At 34.8% G+C, this 21,130-nt stretch overlaps 1 protein-coding gene across 1 annotated transcript; it reads right to left on the bottom strand.

Annotated features, from left to right (window-relative positions):
• Positions 1 to 4,471: 4,471 nt before the first annotated feature.
• Positions 4,472 to 21,016, bottom strand: LOC140151666 (2-oxoglutarate and iron-dependent oxygenase domain-containing protein 3-like). Its single transcript, XM_072174005.1, has 9 exons — positions 20,723 to 21,016; positions 13,422 to 13,651; positions 11,120 to 11,195; positions 10,908 to 10,950; positions 10,306 to 10,370; positions 9,857 to 9,919; positions 9,127 to 9,280; positions 7,979 to 8,102; positions 4,472 to 7,592 (listed from the first exon to the last, which is right to left on the bottom strand). Exons 1-9 carry the CDS (start codon positions 20,890 to 20,892, stop codon positions 7,441 to 7,443), a joined length of 1,077 nt encoding a protein of 358 aa, XP_072030106.1. The 5' UTR covers positions 20,893 to 21,016; the 3' UTR covers positions 4,472 to 7,440.
• Positions 21,017 to 21,130: the final 114 nt, after the last annotated feature.

Genomic DNA, 21,130 nt, shown 5'->3' with positions numbered 1-21,130 from the left:
AATAAATTTGATCTGAAACACTGATTTGTAAGTTATTCGGTAGGTCTATGGCTTTCAATACCTAAACTGATTTGCTCTGCACATGCACACCCTTCCCGATTTACTTTCGCCCCCCCCGGGCACCCTGACCCAAAGTTACGCCACTGATTTAACTTGAGGTATGATGCATCCTCCTTTATTATTTGCAATAAAGCCTTTGCGAATATCGAATGGTTCGCGCGCTTCATACATTTATATTTTCGGGCGCTGTACGGCAAATGTCCAAGTTGTACTAAGTCCGCCTGGACCTGCTAGTGAAGCGTGATCAAAAAAAGGATATGGAATCCAAGTGAAGGGTCCTGATGTGACATCACATATAGCAGCATGTCCTATTTTATATTATTTCAGCTTGATAAACCGTAAAGTTTGACTATTTCATCAAAATATCTGCTATTCTTTTTACTTCGTTTCTTAACATAATCTTGCCTGAAATTTTGCACAATGTCATGAAAAACAAAAAAACCTACAAACCAACAGAAAACAGCGGTAACTATGAGCCTACATGATCTTTCCTTTTTTCTTTTTTTTCTTTTTTCTTTTATACATAGCTTACCCTTCTCAATTCTCATTGGTGGAAATACAGCTAGCCACTCATGCAAATTGAAAATATCATATTTTGGAATTTGATCATGATTTGATTAGTATCGGTATGTATTTACAATCAAAGTCTTCCCAGTATCAGTTCAATGTCTAATTCCCGGAGTCTAATTTTTTACTATCTGTACATAATAGTGTGCCATTAATATCTAAGATAGGCATAAAGGCATGTGGTAAACACCTATGACATGAATAAGAGAAACCCGGATGAGATCTGGTGCATTTATTAGTTAAACATTGATAAAGCCGAATAATTAACCTAGCAGTATCAAAATTTATTTTTAACGAAAATGCATAAGGAAAATATGCTCAAGTAGAATCTACATTAAAATGATTTACTAAACAGTATCTCACCCAGTCAGTAGTGATTAATGCACCGGATTACGCAGTTTAAGGGCGTTCTACACCCATATATTGGTTTGATTGGTCTAAAAAAATATTTTTTCATTTATAGCGAGGCGATATATGCACGGATCATGTGAAATAAAAAAAAATTTAAAAAATAAATAAAAAAGGTGTTTTTAAACCATTGTATAGTAAGTCATTTTAGCCCTATATATTTTTTGTTTACCGTATCCTGGTAACTCAGATGCGTGTTTCATAACAAACCATAATTTATTCTTTTCAACATGTTCAAGTAGGGTACATGAATAGAATACATTAAATCCTTTGTTATACTCTCTATAGAAAATCTAGTGGTGCTTGCAAAATATATAACACTGAATAAATTAAATAAACACTTACACAATAGATGCATAGTCATTAGTCAATTTGATATTGATGTTGTTATTGATGTGTTGTTAGGAGAAGAAAAGGCTATTAGGTCACCGTATGTCAGGTTATAGGTCAATTGGTTCAGGTCAAATTTAAGCATCAATTTTGAATACACATGTGAGAGTCTGTGATACAAAATGTATCATAATGAGGAATAATTTTGATATTCTGTCTTTAACTGGATATATATCGAGAAGTGCAAGGTGGATATACTAATATACCTTGGGATGTAAATGGTGAGTACAATTTAGAATGCCTAGTTGAGATGGATTTCACAAATAAATATAAAATAGTTACCAAAATCACAAAAGCTAAGCTTACGGAAAACTACCCAATATGGTGGTATAGGTGACAAGAAATACAATTTTTTCAACATTGCTGTAGTATGGTTGTGGTAACCTGTTACCTATGGCTTAATTAAGTTTCAGTGAAATAATGTCGCAAGTTAAAAATACAAAATATAGCTCAATATTGAAAATAGAAGCATTTTAACCAGTTCCTTTTTTGATAGTTGTGGAGCACCAAGTTCATGAAGTCATAAAAGAAATCAGGAACCACTTATTCCCATTTTACATATCAACTTTATTTCCCTAACGTGTTAGCAACACATACTAGTATCCAAAATTTTAACGAAATCCGTTGATATTAAGCTTTCCAAAATGAAGTGAATTTAAATCATCAGTGATGTACCACCTTTTGGCTTCTACTTTTAAAAGCATGTAAGCTACGTTGATACCGATGCCACCAATAAAACGAGAAGATTTGCCCTTCATTTTGCATACCACTTTGTCCAATTTTTTTGTAATTTCTTCACAAAATGCAAAAAAATGCAAAAAAAAATCAATGGGTGTAGTACCCACTTAAAGAAAATATTGTTTAAAAATAAGTTACTCGTGGGGGCAAATTGGTCCCGGCCTTAATTCACCTGGTAGTATCAACATTTAGATCAACAAGAAAATGCAGCTTAAATATGATCTCGATTAAAACATTTTACTGTGTATATTTTGTGTCCTTTTCACCCTAGCTTTTTCTTTTTAAATTTCAAGACCCAAAGAAAATGATGTTAGCGAACCCTCCCTTTGGAACCCTCCCTTACAGACCTACACAACAGTTGCAAAAGTCCGATTTATATCAAAGAACTTCAATATATTATACAAGTTTTATGATAGATTAAACACGTTACATACCTTCCGCCTTAAAAATCGTCACATACATGAGAAGTATCGTCAAATTAATGCCAAAAAGAGTCATATTTAAGTTTGCGTTCAATGATGAACCCATTCTGCAAAATGTTATACTAGACACGATATGTTTAATATGTAGGCCTACTCCACTACTGATGCAATACTGAAACAGAATAACAACTTTGTAAAACAAAACGAAATCATAACCTGTAACCTATTAGACTTTGCCTCACGTTTCTTTACCTGTCAATGTGAAAGTAAATAGAAAATCTTATGTGTGTAGGTGTGCCATATTATTAACCTGTCAGATTTGTTTGGGAATTTCCAGTTTTATCATGTTTACACACAAAAATCATATGCTATTTGCTTAACAGTCTATTTTGATTTGATGAACAGCTGATAACAAGGCCAGAACAACTTACTACTATTTAAACTCGAGTTTTCAGTTTAATAAAATATAAAATTATTTGACATTTTTCTTTTTAAAAGAAATGAAACAGTTTTAGGGGGCAATATTATTTGAACCACATTTGAAACTTCGCGATCGTGAGCAGTATAGGATTAGATCTCTTTTTGACATGGGGTGGGGTACAATCCGTGAAGCACAGCGTCTTTTGAGTTACTATATCTATAATAGGGCCTATGTTATCGGGTGAGAGTAATATTGAGCCACAAATGCAGTGAGTAGCTGTGAGTATCACACCATCGCAACTTGACAAGTTGAGTTCTCCGGATTTTCTAAACGCATGCTCAAGTATCAATTCTATATCCAAGCCAGACCTCTTTCACGATCGTTCCAAAATAATTCCCTGAATCATTTTGCATTTTGATTCTCAATATCATTCTAGCTTTTCAGAGTACTATTTAAACTCGAGTTTTCAGTTTAATAAAATATAAAATTATTTGACATTTTTCTTTTTAAAAGAAATGAAACAGTTTTAGGGGGCAATATTATTTGAACCACATTTGAAACTTCGCGATCGTGAGCAGTATAGGATTAGATCTCTTTTTTGACATGGGGTGGGGTACAATCCGTGAAGCACAGCGTCTTTTGAGTTACTATATCTATAATAGGGCCTATGTTATCGGGTGAGAGTAATATTGAGCCACAAATGCAGTGAGTAGCTGTGAGTATCACACCATCGCAACTTGACAAGTTGAGTTCTCCGGATTTTCTAAACGCATGCTCAAGTATCAATTCTATATCCAAGCCAGACCTCTTTCACGATCGTTCCAAAATAATTCCCTGAATCATTTTGCATTTTGATTCTCAATATCATTCTAGCTTTTCAGAGATCGTAAAAGCCTTTGAATTAGGTCTTTAGAAATTGTTTGGAATTAGTTTTTAACAAATTAATATGAAAGAGGTAGGGCTTGATATACAAAATAATGTAGAATTTATTCACCTATTTGCATTTGTGGCTAATATTACTCACCAGTTAAAAATGGGTCTATTAATACAGTAACTCGACCAGTATTATGCACCTGGATTATGCAGTATTTACTCGCGGATCGCGGGGGCAAACTTTAAGGTCCTGGCCTTATCGGCCCACGGTTACAATATACTTGAAATTTGGACGTGCTTAACCATGGTTTTGCAAACAAATCAAAGGTCAGTTTGATGTGATTTCGCAATTCAGCGGGAATCAAGTTGTTTGTGGGAATTCCCCTTAGTTGACATTTGAGTCTCAACAGCCATTAGGTGCAAATATTTATTAGGTTCATCCATCTCGTGTGTCCAAGAAAGACAGTCCTTCATATTATCATGTGGGTGAGATAAGAATTGTTTGCGACTTCTTGATTGTGAAAGGAGCCAAGTTTTATCAGGGAAAATCCCTATTTGCTGAAATAATAGATCAAACAATATAAACACTGTGTTTCCATAAAGATAAGAAACTTTATTCCGATTGCATAATCCCCTTAACTTACTCCAACCTAAAATCACCTCCCACATTATTGCAAGATCATATACAAAAATCACATATTATATACAAACAAATTATTTGATATTAAAGTAAATTCTACTGTACCTATATGATTGTTCACCCTGATGAGATGTCAACAAGTGAGGCAGCTGTTTTGCTTGTAAGCATGTGTATACCAGCACTTTGAGCGAATGCTAGCTATTTGATGCTGTGCTCAATGAAATACACACTAGTGGCACCACTGCCACATCAGGGAGCTTCAGTGTGAACAATGGTAGGAATATAGTGTTTCAACACATAAGTATAATGGTAATGTAAAAAAAATGTATGGGGCTAGCACTAATGTATAGGGCTAGCACTAGCAAAACAAATGAAGGATGAAGTAACATAAACCCCAATATTGAGTACATGATCATCTATTGTTTGTGCTTAACCAGTGCCATCAGGTAATAACTTACAAGGCTCGGATTTGTAATTTTCTGCAGCACAAGTTATTCTTCTGTTGGTTGTTTTCTTGTACTTAATAAATTACATTTCATTGACATTACTTGACATACATTTCATCACTACAGAGCATGAAAGCTCACACAAGTTGAGAAATATCACAATTAATTTATCCCTTTGACATCCTTAAAAACATGAGTATCAAAGTGTTCCATCAAGTTTGACTAAACTCACTTTAGATCAGTAATCAATGCATTTATGTAGGTATGGCTATTAATTTGTCATACTGCAAACGTTCGCCTAATGGCGCACCTGGGCTCCTTTGCCTTGGGGTAAATTTCATGTACAAATTAGAAAGCTCCCTCCTAAAAATCCCAACAAGAATTAGGGGTACGTACCCTTATTTGCTGGTGGGATTTGTATGGGAGGGCACTTTTAGTTTGTGTCTAAAATTCCAATTATGTCAAGGGAGCCCACGGCGCCATTAGGTGAACGTTTACGGTATCATCTTATCTAACTGGTTTGACAAGTTGTTTGGAAAAAGAACTAAAAGATGAAAGTCATATGTTTCAGACCGTAGAAATGTACAGACCCACCTTGACTCACAGAGTCAATCTTATTGATTGGAGGTCATTTTTCTCCTAGCCATATCATGCACCTGAAAGCAATCATAACAGTACTATATAAGTCCTTATACAAGTTCTCAATATAGCTTGCTTTTATAGTACTAGTGATTGCTAGTGATTTCAAGTCGGATAATGGAAATTAAATCTGACAATTCTTCTGTCAAAATGTTTGTGATTGCCAAGCTTGTAGCACCAAATGTTATTACACATATGTCAACTTCATTGCATCTTTCATTCTTTCTTAACTTTTCCTTTTCTCCTGATCTTTCTTATTGTTTGAAGACAATACCTTTACTTAAGTATATTAAAATGATTTCTGCCCAATCCACCAATACAAGTACATACAAGTTTCATTTAGAAGACAATACCTTAACTTAAGTATACTAAAATGGTTTCTGCCCAATCCACCAATACAAGTTCATACAATTTGTTTCCCTAAACCTGAACTTCCAGGATAGATATCGCCAAAACTTTCAATTTTCATATTATAGAAAATATCATGTTATAATCGTGTTATATTTGCAACCATTTGTTTCATTATCATCATCACCATACATGTATTTGTTATCAATTCATCAGTTGTACTGATTACCAATAATCCTGTATACCACAGAGCTTGAGGTTGTCATTCAGCTGACCAGTGGAACATGATCTGCATGTTGTTTGCTGAATCAACACCTTCTCACACTTACTTACTACATTTTACACATTATGGTACACGCTCCTAGGAAACAGTTAGGTACTGATTGTTTATTTCTGTATGTAGTTCTAAATCTTATCATAAAGTCTTTGAGGTATCACATAAATTAATTATCATATAATATGAAGCTTTTAGCTGTACCCATAATTTTTTAATATTGCCCAGTAATACTGTGCATGATTTTCTGATACTGAATGGGCACACACATTTTGCATATTATGTACCGCCGGCAAACATGATTAAAATTATTACACTAAATGACTGGTTTCCATATGGCATCAAATGTTTGTTTTGGTACTTTGGCACTCAAAAACTATCGAAAAAACTTCATATTACATAATAATAATAATATTGGACGGCTTATTTTTGTGCGATACGAAAGTATACCACATGAGTCATTAAAATACTGAACTTGCCTCCGGCTAGGTCGCTATTTTCATGACTCCTGTGGCATATTCTCATATCACACTCAAACCCATCCAATATTATATAAATAACATATGCTCTGTTGGTCAGCAAATATCTGCTATAATTACATACTTATGAAGGACGGTCAGTGAAAAGCCTTGTGTTTTATACGGACAGACCATACACACTGCAATCAATATAATCATGATTATAGCCTAGCTCTTGATGGAGTAACTGCATGGAATATAGAGATGAAGCTTCTAGTGACACCAACCAATTTATAATAACAAAATACGAAACCCAATTTTTACAGCTTTCCCACTGCCTTGCATGTCTCCTCATTAATCCCTGCACTAATCAGATGTCTGATAAAATTTGGTGATGCCTGGCAAAGTGGCAATTTATTAAGAAGAAAAGTAACAAGTTACACCACACATGTAGAATCATTTGTTTACATTTGAGTTGTTAAAAAATAATTGAAAGACAAAACATAAGCAGGAATGATTGACTGCAACTCTTATGGAACAACCCAAAAGATTGATGTCCTGAACGAAAACTAGTTTTGTCAGGGAGAGAGAGGGTTAAAAATGTTGATAGTTTCTCCTATGCCCTTAAAAAACATTGATGGTATTTTGGCCCACTTCCAGTTTCATTACAGATGGGGAGGCTGGGTGGTTGCTATGAAACAAAACTAGTTAATCAAACTTTTGGGTTGTTCCCTTAAACAGCTATGAAGCCTTGGGTTATGTCTGTGACTTGGTTGGAAGTTTTGGTGCTTTAATAGCATGTTCCTTATCACATGTGAATGAGACTGTGATGGCATAGCGTGTACCACTGGTGACCTTTTCTACATGGTGTGAATTCTCTGAACCTGATGTGAAGAAGGATACTCGTCCTGTATGCACAAAGTAAATAAATAAAAACAAATGGTTACACTGCATTATGCTACTGGATTTATAACTCAATAACCATTCATAACTCAAGTAACTGTTCGCAAGTTACGAATATCCTTTCCATAGTCATAACTTTATGAAGGGCTCCTGAAGTAAATCCATATTACTTACAAAGGCTACCATCACAAGTTGATAGATTTTGAGGTTTACGAACTGTCATAATGTTAGTGAAATGGACACCAGCGCTCTTATGTTTTTATCAACTTACTTGTTTACCCAGATTGGACCAGATTGAACTCAAGAATTGTGAAAGTATTATGCATCTTTTTTTTACAAAAAGGTGCTTTACAAGAGATCCTATCAATTAACTTTGCTTTATTTTGCTTACCTAACTTAGGATCCACAGTTCTATTAGCATCTTTGTCTACAAATACAAAGCGCCCTCCTGTGAAGTCGGAGCCATAGTCCGAGAGGTAAAGGAGAGATGTGTAATCAAAGGTTTTGTATGTTTCCTGAAAAACAAACAAATATATAGATTTATTACAGTAAAAATAACTAAAATGAAAATGTGTGAGTCATAAGCCATTTGAACTAAACCTGATCTTCACGAAAATCACACTGACATCAGGACCAAACAGACATCCAAGAAGTATACTATTTCTAGTACATGGGAAATAAACAAAGCTAAATAACTTCAAATACTTATACAAACATCACTATAATTTGATCAGCTCGTAATAGGCGGGAAATGTTAGGCTTTTACCACTACGCCGAAAAGTAGACCCACGATAAGAGCGCTATTTGCAGACCTGGCTGGTCTTTATTTTGTGTGTTAAAGAAAGTAGACAAAGTATAGGACTTGAATTAATAATTTGTGATGCTGCTGGCGAGATGTCAAAAGAAAATTCTCAAAATAAAATATTTTGATATCAATACGCGATGTTATAAGGCCCGTCGATTATGAGCTGATCAAAGTATACACATGAACACATTACAGAAAAGGTTACCAATTTGGTTGTGCTGTTGGCGACTTTATGTGACATTGTCCACAGCTTCTTTTTGGGCCACAGCTACATTGGAGATTGAGTGGAAAAGCTTTTAAATTTACCCCTTTTCAGTGAATTTTGCTACAAAATAGCAATAATATGAAGTTTTTGAAAATGGTCTTTACCCTCTAAAACTGGTGAATCCTTTGTGTAAGTATTTCATGTAAGCTAATCATAACCCTAAGCTTAATCAATACCCTAATTTTGTGTATAATTATATGAAGGAATAACTAAAACTGGTTTCTGACAAGTTAAATAAAGACTTAGCAGTGTTCAATCCCTGCTGAGTGTCTCAATTTATTATGTATCAGTATGCCTGGTCCTGGTAAGTATCATTTATATTTTAGGTTGATTCTGAAATTGCTAGCCATGCCACATAATATAGCCAACTAATTAGAAATGAAAACAACTGCCTCACTGATACAAAATGTATATAATGAAATTAATAGCTTAAAAGCTATCGTTCTCCCTTTCTGTCTCAATTTCTTACCTTGTCTATGTGTACATGCCAATATTCATCATGGATAGTTTTAGCTGGTTTATTTGTCATGCGTGAAAAGAATGTTGGATGTGTGAGATAGAGCTTGTTTGGAGGGATTCCATACTCCCCTGATATGGCTAACTGGATTTTATGAGATACTGTCCTGCAAACAAAACACATATGGATTCCATCAGTCAAATATTGTTGATGTATATCATCATCATCCACTTCATGGCTTCAATAATTGAATGGTTTATTTTCATGTACTTATGAAAGTATTGGTACATGGGTAAGAACACCAAGTGGTAATGATGGTTTTTATTATTCATGTATCTCTTGTGTGTGTTGGGTGTTGAGGTGCATACATGTTTGCCGGCAAATGAGGACACACACAACTTTTCACATTTAAACTGGGCACTCTCTCCAACAAGGGCTGCTCTTGCTTCAAGGAGGTCTGCAAATGTCTACAATGGCATGTAAAATGCATTTGCGAGATAAATCCTCCATCGTACATTAGATACACCATCCACAGATGCAAAGTGAAATTTTATGTTTATACACATAAAAAATGGTGGAAACATCCTTGGTATGTAGATGGAATCAGACGTCCACATTTGCAGAGTCTTAAACTGTGTCCACATTATGAGATGATTACACATGGGGGCATGTTATGTGTGGGATGTCTGTGAATGTTTGAGTGTATGATGAGTTTCACTGAATATCACATGCCTAATCTTACCTGTATAGATCAAAATCCTCTTTTCTGAATACACTATTAATCTTGCCTTCTTCTTCTAAATATCTGTGAGAAAAAGTGAAAATAAATTCAGTTTACCCATATTTCAATTTACAGAATTATACACCCATTATTGATATCCAACACTATTGGGACAAACTCTTCCACATTTAATTTTTTGATCTTCAAGTATACCAGCCTCCATGGTCAGGTAAGTTGCAATTGGCCAAAAGAATGGGAAAAAAACTCAAACAAAGGCTTTTAATTACTTACAGGACCAATTTCTACATGAAATGGCTTAAATAGAGGGATATTTTGCTGATTGCCTTTTGATAATGAATCAAGAGTATTATCAAAATTAGATACATGGAAACAAGATGGAAATGTTGGTACTGTCCTTCATCTCTGTTCATCATATTCAAACTAAGTTATTATCCTTTTGTAAAACTTACTTGTAAATGTCTATAAATTTATTGCCTTTTGATAATGCACCAGAGTGTAGATCAAGAATAGATGCCTGCAAAACAGAAAAATAAAACATGGTTTAACTTCTATGTACAAACTCTTTCAAATTAACATCCTACCCTTTCAACAGCAGTGGCTGGGTGGGGGCCCAGGTGGGGGGGGGGGAGGCCATGATACATGTACAGAATACAGGAAAAAACATGATCAGTCATTTGAGATCCTGTTATAAATCTGCAATGTGAAAAACCAATATTGTTCTACAATACAAAATTATAAATTGAACATCTACCTGTACTCTATATTATACTGTCACAATTCACCACCGTAGTGAATATGTCATACCTTAGTTACTGGTTCACACTTGGTTTGCACACCTGTATGCAGACCCACTGACTTTGTGTTGTGATCAATTTGATTGCAGTTTCTGAGCATAGACAGCATGAACCAGTTGACCTGGCAGTGATCAATTTTGACAGCAAACAATGGGGAATGGTAGATAATTAAGATAAAAATTTAAAAAAGATGGCAATACATGTACATATAATACCATTGGTTTAATACCAACTTTTTACATTTTTCAAAGACTTACCCCACCATTTGAGCCCCCATATTTTAATCCTCTTTTGGCAATTCTGTAAAGGGAAAAAATTACAAGAAATGGAATAGTGATTAAATGCTAACTACATTATGACAAATTAAATTCCAATAAAAAATATTAGAAAGGATAGAAATACAATATAAAACAAATCACAATATTCTAAACAGATATCAAACAAATCATCATTCTATATATGTACTTACTGTAATAATTTCTTAGCCTCTTCAGCACTGATATGTTGATCCATGACAACTCTACTACAGCGTTTCGGAGCACATTCTGTGAAATAAAATTATATTTGATACTTACTGGTTATCACAAGATATATAAATACAGTGTGTACTTTTATCTGGATGTGTATGTGTGTGAAATGTTATAAAGAAGAAAGGAAGCCATGAAACTTAAGGCCAAAGTTTAAGGGTAGACAAGGTATTGTTGGTCGAAGCAGCCCAAAAATTGATTTTCATTATCTAAGTCAATATATTATTGAAAATTAACACTTCAATGTTTGCAAAAGTTCATTCTACAAATCATATACTTTGCAAACTTGCTTAACTTATTGTTGTTAATGAGTTATGTACGTTTTACAAAAGTGTTGTTGTTTCATCCCTCTTTACAGCCTAACTCAAGAACCACAGGACCTACAAAAGTATATAAATATTTGAATTCTTCTACACACTCTCCTCTCTACAAAATGATTAATGCAATTTGTGCCAAAGCTTACCATTTGCAAGATGCTGTGAACTACCAAATTGCAACAGTTTAAAATAGTTGCTAACCTTAACTTACCAATTTATTATTTTTTTCAAATAACATGGCAAAGTAGTAATGACATATCAACCTACAAACTTTAGACCCTGCACCAGGATCATGTTCAGTTAACCAAAACATACTGTATCATCTACAAGTCACTTGTCAAATGCTTTGTCTTGTTCAGGAGTTCAGTTTTGTATGTATGAATATCTTTTTTAACTGACCTGACTCACGTCAAGACTTTGCTCTCATGATTTTGACCATAACAAGAATTATTGGACTATCAATAATTAAAATTGGTAAATAGGTTTAGTTTGAGGAGAATTTGGCTCAAAATAAGCTAAGGTGTCATAAAAGTGTAACACACAATTATTTTTCCAGCTCTTTTCTTTTGGTCTCCAACCAGGTTTAAATTATAGTATGCACATATATCGTTCATAATACACTAAAAGAAAGATAAGTTATAGACCATTTACTTCACAAATTTAATTTTCTAGCCCTTGCGTACGTTATATTTGACAGACACAATTTTGATGATTTTCTGCAATCAAATAAAAATTTATATTTAAGTATTACATAAGGTATTTTGTGGTTATTTAGGTGTAGGACCTACAGCAACTGATTGTGGAAAAAAATGTGTCCAAATATTACAATAAGGAGGATAAATTGTTATAAATAAAATATGTGTGTCTGTCAAGCCATAACATACGCAAGACGTCTGTCAAATGTAACATACAGAATAATAATTTGGCAAAAACAGTAGTTCAAGATGGGAAATTGAATAAAGATCACATGCAGTTTATAAATCACATGTTTTAAAACACTTTTATAAACTCTAAACTATCATCATAATGTGAACATCAAGTGATTTTTAATTTTTTAAACGTATTGCGTATGTTACTTTTGACAGACACATACAAATCTTATGTATGTTACTTATGTGACAAATGTTTGACAGACAACACTTAACAATGGATTGTGTCATCAAAAAGCTTCTCCTCACAAAGTGATAGTGCCACAAAGCTAGGTGGAGCTAAATGCTATGTCATGTAGCATAATTAGCTGTATCACCCTAGTTTAGCAGGAATTACAGCACCGTCTTGCGTATGTTACTATTTGACAGACATTTCAAGAAAAAATTTTAAAATTGTTATATGTTCAAAAAAGATGGCAGCCACTTACAAATTGATTATAATATGGAGAAATGAAGTTATTTACAATAGATTTACCCTTTAGTTTATGCTTCAAGTCTTTGTTTATAAAAACTGAGGGACTTCAAAATCAATCAAAAGTTTGACAGACAATAGTAACATCATAAAGGCAAACTTTTAAATCCTTTTTTGATCTGTTAACTTATAATTCATAATGCCTCTTTCTGTTTTTTTGATTGGTTTACTGCACCATTTTTGGAAACAGGTCACATGAAGTTCTATAAGGAGCTATAAAAAATTAAAAGCTGTTGAAAAAAGGCGTCTCTTGGCATGTTACAAATAAAAGTGTAAAAATAGGCATTTTTACAGCTATTTTTTATTATTTTTATTATTTAGAGTGAAAGGATTTTACTTAAATTGTGTATGCTATGTCTTTACTACCTAAACTTGCCACTAAACTAGCAAATATTCCATTTCTATAATTATTATTTTTAAAAAAAGATGTCAAAATATATGGCTATAATATGACACCTTAGCATATTTTGAGCCATTTAGGAATCTGTGGTAGAATAGCAATCAAGATAACAATAATTAGGTCTACCTTTAAATTTCTTGATGTCTTCGGCAAAATCTTTTGAGCATTCTACTGGCATTGTACGTTTGACTACATCCTCATCTACTTCTGCTAATGGTTTCACTGATGCTGGTGTATAGTACCATTGTATGAGTAGTACTATGGTAAGTATGCTTAAGAAACGGAAGGCAATGTGTCTGGCTGATAGATGTCTGGAACCCGATGAGCCTTGTGTTGATTCTGGAATGGCTTCTGATCTACAGGTAGTGGTATACCAAAAAAAACATTTAACAAAAAAACAAAAACAAAAAACAACCAGCAAACAAATAAACAAACCAAATATGACAATTCAAGAAACATGTATTTCACAACCTTAGGAAACAACAACAAGAAATAACAACCACAACAACAATATCAACATTGGATGTACTATGGCCCTATGGGCAAAAGAATCAATTGCCCAACAATTATAGAATTCAACATATGATGTCAACTGGTCAAAATATTGAAGGAAATGTGCTCCATAAAATTTAGGAACTGCACAAAACATTTCCCCATCAAACTTGTTAAAAATACTCTCTAATGCAAGGTGTTAGCCAGAGAGCTGTCTAATGCAATGCATCAATCAATCAATCAATCAAATTTATTTCCATCAAAATTAAAACATACAAATAACAAAATATGATAAAAAACAATGGAGGAGACACAACTAGAAGCAGAAGCCTGTAAAATCTCTGAGCTAAAGGGTTAAATAAAAGAAAAGAAGTAGGGCTCTGCCCCTAAAATTACAAAACATTTCTTTGCATAATTTGACATATACATTTTATTGATTTGGAAAATTTAAAACCTGTGAATACAGGAATCGTTTTTCTACCCTCCCAAAGTAGTTCCAATTCCAAAATCATTTTCTTTGGTAAAAAATATCACATTTTCCAAAAATGATGCTTTCGGACAGAGTTGCATTTTCTATTTGCTACTGCATTGTGTTTTGGTTCCCATCTATTGTGTATGTTTTTATGCCCCAGTGATTTTATTATATTGATTATTATTTTGGCTGGAACAACGTAATTCCCTGTAATATACTGGTTGCTTGTTTACAGTTGATCTGAGGCTTGACCTAGCTCTTGATCAGAGCCCTCGCAGTACCTTAGAAGATCCAGAGATCCCCAAGTAAAATAAACCCAAGCAAGTGACTAGTATTAGTAAAGAAAATGTATATAGGCCAATCCATTCTGTAAAAAATTAATACCACTCCCATGCATCACCCAGCAGTACATGTATTTGTACAGAGCTTGCGAAGGTAAGCTTCACTATAAACAAGTCACCAACAAGTAAAGTAGGACCACTTATAGATCACTGTCTACCTGAGATATTGGTCTACCCTACACACCAACCGCATGAAAGTCCAGTGACCGACGCCAGCGACAGCCGGTCTTTACTATAGTGTCAGAGGGCATATGGCATGGTTTTTTCATTTTTTCTTTCAATTGGATGGAAAATAGGTTGGCTTTGGAGCAAAGCTAGCTTGACCCTCTACATCAGTAATAACATTATGCTGTTAATATGTTTTATTTATATTTTATTATGCAGCTATATCCTTTTATTGATTTTATTAATTTATTGACCCACCCATTGAAGCCATCCTTTTAGTACACATACAATTACAGCAAGTACCGGTATCAAAAACCCAGGATTTGACTTTGAGGTCAACCAGTGCATTTTAAATTCATAATAAAATAGATGTGTATTAAAGGTGTAAGCAAAATGTGTCTTGTGTATTTAGTAAGCGCCCTTTCATCACGTTTGCTTTGACAACTTAAGCACCTTGTTGTGTTGCGCCTGTTTGCGCAATGCGCATGCATTACACACTCGGCCAGGTTTCCGCCCCTGACTCTGCCTGTCCAACCAAATTCCTCTACCGTACAATAAACTAGTGTTGAAGTTTAATTTAAATTTCTTTAGCATTATTTTTTGTAGTAAAATTAAAGCCGAAGGTATTTCTTTTAAATAACTCCCCGCCCCCCCCCTTACAAACATTTCTTTTACTTTACATAACTTGACATACATTCTGTAAATATTTTTTTGTATCTGACTATCTTCTGCTGCTGCAAAGTTTGCTCAATAAATATGAGACTATTGGCCATGCAATGCATGCTAACACTTTACCAACATGTCATCTATCTTGTATCTGTGCAACTTTTTCAGGGTAGTATGTGATGAATTTTTTTTTTGGGTGTGTATAATAAAATTCAAATTGAGAAAAAATTCTACGTATTCACATGACTTGTACTATTTTTTAGTTTAGGACCCCTTTCAGAAAATTACGTCAAGTTACATCTTGTCAAAGATTGACTTTTATCAAAAAGATTCAGCTAACAAAACAGCATTTTGGTGGTGTTTCTAGATCTTAGTATCATGATGATAGCAGCTTTTCTATGGGGAACTGCTATCAAAATCCCTCTAAAATTCCATGTGCGATTGTCTCATCACCAAAAAAAATCATATATTTGGGTCAAGTGAAGTATAGACAACATATTTATGTAGGTTTCCTTGAGCTAGCTGTTCTTTTAAATTTTGGCTGACTAGCAAATGTGTTAACTGAGGTTTCCTAGTTAGTACAGGGATCTATATAGTGCTTTTTAAAATCTTGGGTGGATCACCGTATAGGCATTTTATTACATTGAAAATACATGTCACCCATGCACCACGCAATTGAATAGCAGCCCGGTACTGCACAGGTTCGCAGGTTACCAGACCCTGTTGCTCTCGTCTAGATTTAATCAGCAATCGCGGAGCCCAAAAAACGTGGCGCACACATCATGACATCGGGAATTTACGCAAATTTTACGGTTTAAAGCAGTCATACCTTGAAAGGATAAAATTCAAATTGAGAAAATATTCTAGGTATGACTTGTTTAATGTATTTGCGACTGATTATTCGGTCTATGACTTGTTTAGTCTCGGTCCCAGCCGATTTGTGCTCCTTCATCACTAAACAAACCGTCTGGCGACAACCTCATAGTACGTCTTTTCTGATTGGCTGAACATCAACGCCATAAATACTGGCGTTAAATTTTGCTGTCAATCAACGCTGTGCTTCAGCGCATGCATCGGTTGATGGACAGCTTTGCGGTTACATAAATCCACACGTCGCGTGTACATGAAAGGCGATATCAGACGATCGGCGCCTCAGTGGCTGCTAAAGCTAGCATATATTTTGCGTTTGCGGTATCTACAAATAGTGGAGGGCCTATCCTATGATGTTTAGTGTCACTTACTCACAGGTCACGTCCTATAGCCAATTGAAAGCAGTTTTATTTGGAAATTCATTAACCAATCAGTGATCGTCATTTCGGGGCTGTCGCCAGACGGTTTGTTTAGTGACGGAGGAACACAAACCGGCTGGGACCGAGACAATGACTTGTTGTACTAGACATGCTCACTAGAGGTTTCCCTCTCATACCTAAATCATGATGATCATCTTCGCACAACCAAACTTTCACTATTGGCACTGTACAAATAATTAAGAGAATACACCAGGTACCACCACCATGATGATCAATTGCACAGTTGGTAGGTATGCTAGGTGAATTCAAATTTGCCATCAAACTGCATCATTTTATATATCAAATTAAAGCCCTTGAGTAAACAAAGCCAACACTGAAAACCTTTTTTTCATAGCACTTTCCGCAGCAAAGTTACATCTTGTCAAAGATTGACTTTCATCAAAAAGATTCAGCTGGCAAAATTCCCCAAAACGGCATTTCGGGGGTGTTTCTAGATCTTAGTCTCATGGCGATAGCAGCTTTTTTTAATGAAACTGCTATCAAAATCCCTCTAAAATTCCATGTGCGACTTGATTATCACCATAAAAATCATATATTTGGGTAAAGTGAAGTATAGAAAACATATAATTTATGTAGGTTTCCTTCACCGACCTATTCTCGAAAAAAATTCAAATTTCTATGTAAATATGCATTGTGTTTGAGCCCCGGTTTCAGCGAATTTCGCTGACTAGCAAATGTGTTAACTAAGGTTTGTCTGGGATACCTACAGTTGGGAAACCACCAACCAACAGTACACACACAGAGCTGCTCACATTACAACCCCATGCACTGAACTGACCAATCAGGTGCATGGATTTTCAAGAAAATTTGTTCTGGACTATGAAAAATGCTCATGCATATTACTTTTGTCCATCAACATTTGACAGTCTCCACTTTTACTTCCTACACAAGTAGCTTGAATGAATACTGGACGTTTCATCCCCTCGCATATTCAACCCCTGGACACTTCATCCCCTGGACATTTCATCCCCGCGCATTGTGGACACTTCATCCCCTCACATTAGGGGCTGTGCAATAATTATTTTCCCCGGGTAAAATTTCAAACGGCTCGCCAAAAACGCTTGCCCCCCTCTCGCCCGCCAAAAATCGCTGTCTCTCTCGGCCCGCCAAAAATCTTTGCCCCCCCTTTGAACATGCCAATTTTTGGGATCCCAATTTGCAAACCTTAAATGGTCTAGATGTATGTTGCGGCGAGCAGCAGGAAAATTTGCATATTTAAGCGTTTCCGTGCTGTTTTCCTAAGCCTTTTTAGAGCGTTTTATTAAAAAGACGCCCCATGAATGTGTGCCAAAAATCGCTTGCCCCCCTCTCGCCTTGCCAAAATTGCTTGCCCCCCTTTTGGCTCGCCAAAATTTCTTGCCCCCCCAATTTTACCCTCCCCAGGGCTCATAATTATTGCACAGCCCTTAAAATGCTACTTTAGCGTAGTTTTTGAGTGATAGTGAATCAAGAATATATATGAATATATAGTAATTGTTAAGAATCTAGAACTTAGAACTTTATAGAAGGAAATAAATAGGCATATTCATGACATTTTCTCGAAAAGTCGACCTAACTTTTACTGAACCAAACAAACTAGTTTCAAACTAGTTAGGGGGTTAATGTTGTAGTTTTCTAGAAATTATGTGAGTAAAACGAATATTTAGTAAAACCATAGTATATTTGGACAGAATCCTTGGTAGAACTAGATCTGAATTTCCGAACTTTGCTCTGTTGACCTACAAAGGCTTTAATTTCAAGTTTCTTAGTCTATCAACGCAGTCGCTTTAAAAGCGTTTTTTAATAACAAACTTTAATGCGATAAGAGCGACCACGTGGTTAGGGTGGTCTACTTATGTCACATTGGTAATTTGGTAGCGGATTCAGTTGCGTTGTTTACATGAATTATAGCTAGTGCTATGCCATAAGGTGTGTAGGCCTATTATTGCAAGCAAGGTATATGATTGGCCCAACTCTGCCCATAAATTAAAGATAGCCAATGAAACCCTGTCGTGAAAGATTTGATTTTGTGATTAAAGCGAGATCTGTTAAATGCCAATCAATGAACGCTATACAGCAACCCATAATCCATCACATGTAGGCTAACCGCTAATCCTCAAGGGAGCCAAGACTAATTTCAGAACCATCGCCCACATACAATCAATACCGTGTTACTGGTCTTAAACGCACAGGTCTGCACTGAACGTTATTTGACAGTATTATTTTCACATCTTCACATACATAAGTAAATGAGATAAATGTTACATGGATTGCACATTTTATAAGCTTCTAAATCTTCTTATAATATAATAGTAATAATAACACAATAATAATAATGACAAATAATACAAGTGAAAAGGTAGTAACAAAACAAGTTTATTCATGGCTTAGGCCTATATCTTTGTTGTGTGCCTTTTCCCCCACCAGTCGCGCCGCGAGGACTTGTCGTACATCGGTCCGTCATGGTCGCTTTTATGCGTGCTCAGTGATATTTCCCGGATATTTCCTCGATGCGTCACAGTGCCATTGATCAAACCATCATCACCCGGCGCTTTCCAGGAATATTTTCACTAATTTAGTAAATCAGGTACATTGTTTGATGGAAAATAATAGGGCCTAGGCCCCTATAAAATATTATCGGGAAACCTAACCATAATCATTTAAAAAAAAGGGGGACCTAGCTCTTCGTTTTCCTGGCAGATACTGAAAACTGCTAGCAATATGATATATCAATTTTACGTGCGGATGTCAATTTAGCAACACAATAATAATATAATAATGATGATGATAATAATAATATGCCTAATAATATTAATAACAATAATAATAATAATAATAATAATAATAATAACACTAATAATAATAATAATATGCCTAATAATATTATTAATAGTAGTAGTAATAATAATGATAATAATAATACTGATATAATAATAATAATATATAATAATAATAATAATAACACTAATAATAATAATAATAATAATTATAATAATAATATGCCTAATAATATTATTAATAGTAGTAGTAATAATAATGATAATAATAATAATTATAATAATAATCTAATACTACTTCTACCTCCATGCTATAAAAACTAATGCCTAAATAATATAATTAATAATAGTAGTAATAATAATAATGATAACGGTAGGGGCCTACAAACTGGCGATACCCCCGGTAATAACAAAATGTTAATACCGTTAATAATAACAAAACAAATAAGAGTAATACGCCCCCGGAATACACCTATTACTGAATTAGAATCATTATGCACGTATACACTGTTCAATAGATACATTCATTCAATGTAGGCCTATTATTAGTCCTACGCTTCTGCCATTCAACATTGATCGATTTTTCACTCACTCGTCTACTACTAGCATTTAAAATTTCCCAGATTAATTCCTTATATTATTTCCTTTTAAGTTCAAGACTCTAAACAATTATTATATTCATGTGCATTCTTGATCCACTGCCAAGTTGTAAGAACCCTACCATATCGTTTTAACGTGAGGGGATGAAATGTACAGGGGATGAAATGTCCAGGGGATGAAACGTCCAGGGGATGAATATGCGCGGGGATGAAATGTCCGGTTACCGCTTTGAATAAACCTTAAACTTCCGTAGAAAAACTTTGAAAACCTCAGAAAAACTTGTAATTTTTTACAAAAAGCCCTTGAAATTTGAGTAATGTTGGTTCCACTTTATACATCAGTTACACACTGTACATGTATTTCAATGGGATGTAATTTGAGCTGGTGATGTCATTGGGTTATAATGAGCTGTGGTTGATTCATTTGCATAAGTTTAAACTCCCCAGGAGTATTTAGGAGGTTTACCAATCCAAGATCCAAGATAAGTTGAATTATTTGTACAGAAAGTCAGAAGTTTGCTTGTGCTTTTAAATGCTTCGGCTTTAATTTAATAATTTAAAATTCTACAACAAAACTGAGCTGAGAAGGCAGAAACTTAACCCGAATTAAATCATCTTGACCTTACTTAGTCTTGTCATTGTCCTTTGACTTTGGATGCCGACGCTTTCGAGAGCCAGACTTATCATGTTTATGGTCTGCGTCGGCTGATTCGCCACTTTTAGTTGAATTCTCCGCCGTTGTTTTCCCGGTGTCTCCAGACGCACCAGATCCTCCTTTGCGTTTGTGAGATGGCATTATGAAAGAACGTATATTAGTCTTAATGCATAGATATTAAAATGTCAGTAAAACAAGTGTGATTTGTTACATTTCTCGAATTAAAATGTAAGAAAAAGACCTAATTCGGTGCAAAATTTTGCAGCTGCTGGGAATAACCTTTGACCCATTATCAACGAGCACTTGGTGAGTCTTTTTTGTTGTCCCTCAAACTTTAATTTAAAGTTTAAAATGACTTTAAAATAACCTTTTTCATACT

This window comes from Amphiura filiformis, chromosome 1 (genome assembly GCF_039555335.1).
Source record: "Amphiura filiformis chromosome 1, Afil_fr2py, whole genome shotgun sequence".
In the NCBI taxonomy this organism is placed as follows: domain Eukaryota; kingdom Metazoa; phylum Echinodermata; class Ophiuroidea; order Amphilepidida; family Amphiuridae; genus Amphiura; species Amphiura filiformis.
The sequence above is the reverse complement of the archived record's forward strand: the minus strand, read 5'-3'. Positions and strand labels throughout refer to the sequence as shown.